The sequence below is a fragment of the Opisthorchis viverrini genome (genome assembly GCF_000715545.1).
Source record: "Opisthorchis viverrini unplaced genomic scaffold opera_v5_220, whole genome shotgun sequence".
Lineage (NCBI taxonomy): Eukaryota > Metazoa > Platyhelminthes > Trematoda > Opisthorchiida > Opisthorchiidae > Opisthorchis > Opisthorchis viverrini.
Genome location: NW_008751874.1, coordinates 875,846 through 878,177, shown reverse-complemented (window position 1 = coordinate 878,177; position 2,332 = coordinate 875,846). Strand labels below are relative to the sequence as shown.

The 2,332-nt window shown below is 43.2% G+C and overlaps 1 protein-coding gene across 1 annotated transcript in view; it reads right to left on the bottom strand.

The window, feature by feature from the left end:
- Window positions 1–1,859, bottom strand: part of T265_08428 (hypothetical protein) — a gene marked incomplete at both ends in the record, with an annotated part of 28,527 nt that extends 26,668 nt beyond the window's left edge. The window contains one exon of the mRNA XM_009174227.1: window positions 1,830–1,859. Within this exon, the coding sequence (XP_009172491.1) occupies window positions 1,830–1,859 (30 nt within the window). The remainder of the gene's footprint in view (window positions 1–1,829) is intronic.
- Between the last annotated feature and the right edge of the window lie 473 nt (window positions 1,860–2,332).

Sequence of the window (2,332 nt, the reverse complement as noted above, 5' to 3'; positions counted from 1 at the left end):
GTGCTGTATTGAGACGGTGTTACGTTGAAGCCTAGGGGAACTGACGTATACTGATGGTATCTTAGTGATAAGGTTGTAACTTCACCGGTCTCCGTCGTCATGAGCTTATGTTCTGGCAGCAGTGGTCCGGTGGGATCGCACATGTTTGTCAACCAATCATTACGTCGCCTCCGAAGGCTTGTGCGCTGCATCATACTCGACAGCGTGTGAACCACCTTCGCCTTCCCGCTGGGCGCACATCCTAGGTCTTTTATTGGTCATCGGCACTTTTCCTTGAAACCAAAAGCCCATATTGTACCAGCTGCTCCAACTCCTTTAAAATCACGTCGGGCTGTGTATCTATCCGGATGACTTCAGGGACTCCTTGCCAATCATTCTTTCTCTACAGAATATCTAACCAACGTAGAAGTCGATGGTATGCACCTAGTTTGGACAGACCAGTTCAAATTATTTGGCAAGTGGTGATGATCATTGGTGATCCTCTGTAGCATGCAGCCGATAGATGTACCTGCATTGTGGAAAACAAGACAATGTTCTCGGGAATAAAAACAGTGTTGCTAATTGCGTCCTAATTACCAGAGATGACGAGGTTGTTAAGACCCTGAACGACCATTCGTTTTACTCTGATTTGAATGTCACGAATACCTTGGAGCGTTTTGCCCGCACCATTTGCATCTGATAAACTTGATGTTGAAGGATGACAGTGTAGTGCGATCTACTTTTTTCCCATGGAACCAAAAAAAAACAAAAGACCCTGATAGCGCCTACACAGTATGCTGTTTTATGCAAGTTATTCTCACCAGTGTGACCTTCGTCTCTTATTTGGGATAAAATACTTAATTTCCAGTACGAAATGCTAAAGTGTTTAACGTTGGAACTTTTGGCATGCATTCAGGTATACGAGGTGTACAGCAAATGTGACTAACTTTCAGGTTAGCTGCAAAGTATGGTGTTGCCTGGGACGTTTCCAGGTTAAATAAAATTGAGATAACACATCAAAATTTGATCTGAATCCATTTCATGTGTGTTAGACAGAATTGCGGTTGTATTTTGATCGCTCTTCTAAAACACACCAACAAAGGTTGACTGGACATGCTGCGATCGCAAAAAAATGAATAGCTTCTTAGGCTACTGAAAATAATTCAGTAAGTATGGTAACTCCAGGCCTTCAAATACCACAAGAGAATTTGAAGTAGCACTTGATTTATAGCTGTGGGTTTCCTGTTTTATCGCTGCTAATTCCTTCGTACTTTGGTGTACGGTGAATTATTGTGGACTGAACCGTCAAGTGACAAGAAGACCAAAAGTACAGAAATAAATACACACAACCGGCCGAACAGCCACAGAGGATCGTCTCGTAAACAAAGCCTCCTGGTATTTCATTTTACTAAAATAATCCCCACACCTGTATTTCCTAATTCGGTCATTCGTCTGTAAGAAAGCTTTCAAAATTTTCATGTGTCAAGTCACGTGTCCCTCAGTTTTGAGCTTTTAAACTCCTCAAGCGCTAGCACAGTATTTTCTCCCGACAACCGTCAAACGAAACGCACACGTGACTTCGTGACCATCAGATATCCCGAGCCATGTGTTGCAGACAGCTCCTGACGCGTATAAATGACACCTTGTGAGTTACTACGGGGTAATTTGTCAACTGACGAAAGTTCTCCTGCTTTGACGAAGATGGTTTTTACTTGTATGATTAAACTCCTTGAATCCTGTTAGTTATCCTGCCACCTTAGAACAAAACGTGAGAACACATTACCTTTATGCCGTATGTAGGTCAGCTGGTCAGAGCGGAAGCGGAATCAGGCACGCTGCAAAACACTTACCCTGAGCACACAAATGGTCGTGGACAGCATAAAACAAGCTAACAGAACAGTAGGAGTAGGTCAACTATTTTCGAACTAGCATCTCACTCCAAAAGCTATGTGCGTGCTTTATTACTTACAAACTAGCGAGTAGCCGAAAGTGTGGTCTAATGTTACGAATGAGTGCAGTAAAAGTATAGTGGTTGACTGGCGTGCGACTTGTGTTTCTGTCTTAGTCATTTGTTGACTGAATACAGCCATGCTAATGCCACCAGAACTGCAGGCGAACTGACGGATGACACAAAATGGAAAGTGTTCAACCCATCTGGAACCGTGAGGCTCGGAAATTCACATGCGAAGTGGCCATCTGTTTATGTTTGATGGTTGCAAATATCTGAGGCCTTAAAGAACTAATGTCATACGAACTTTCTAAGCATTAGGAGCTAGCCTTACGTTTGCTTCTGGAACGCTGTGTGGTGAGGCAAACGTTTCCTAATCTTACCCGTGTCCACTTCCGGTTGTTT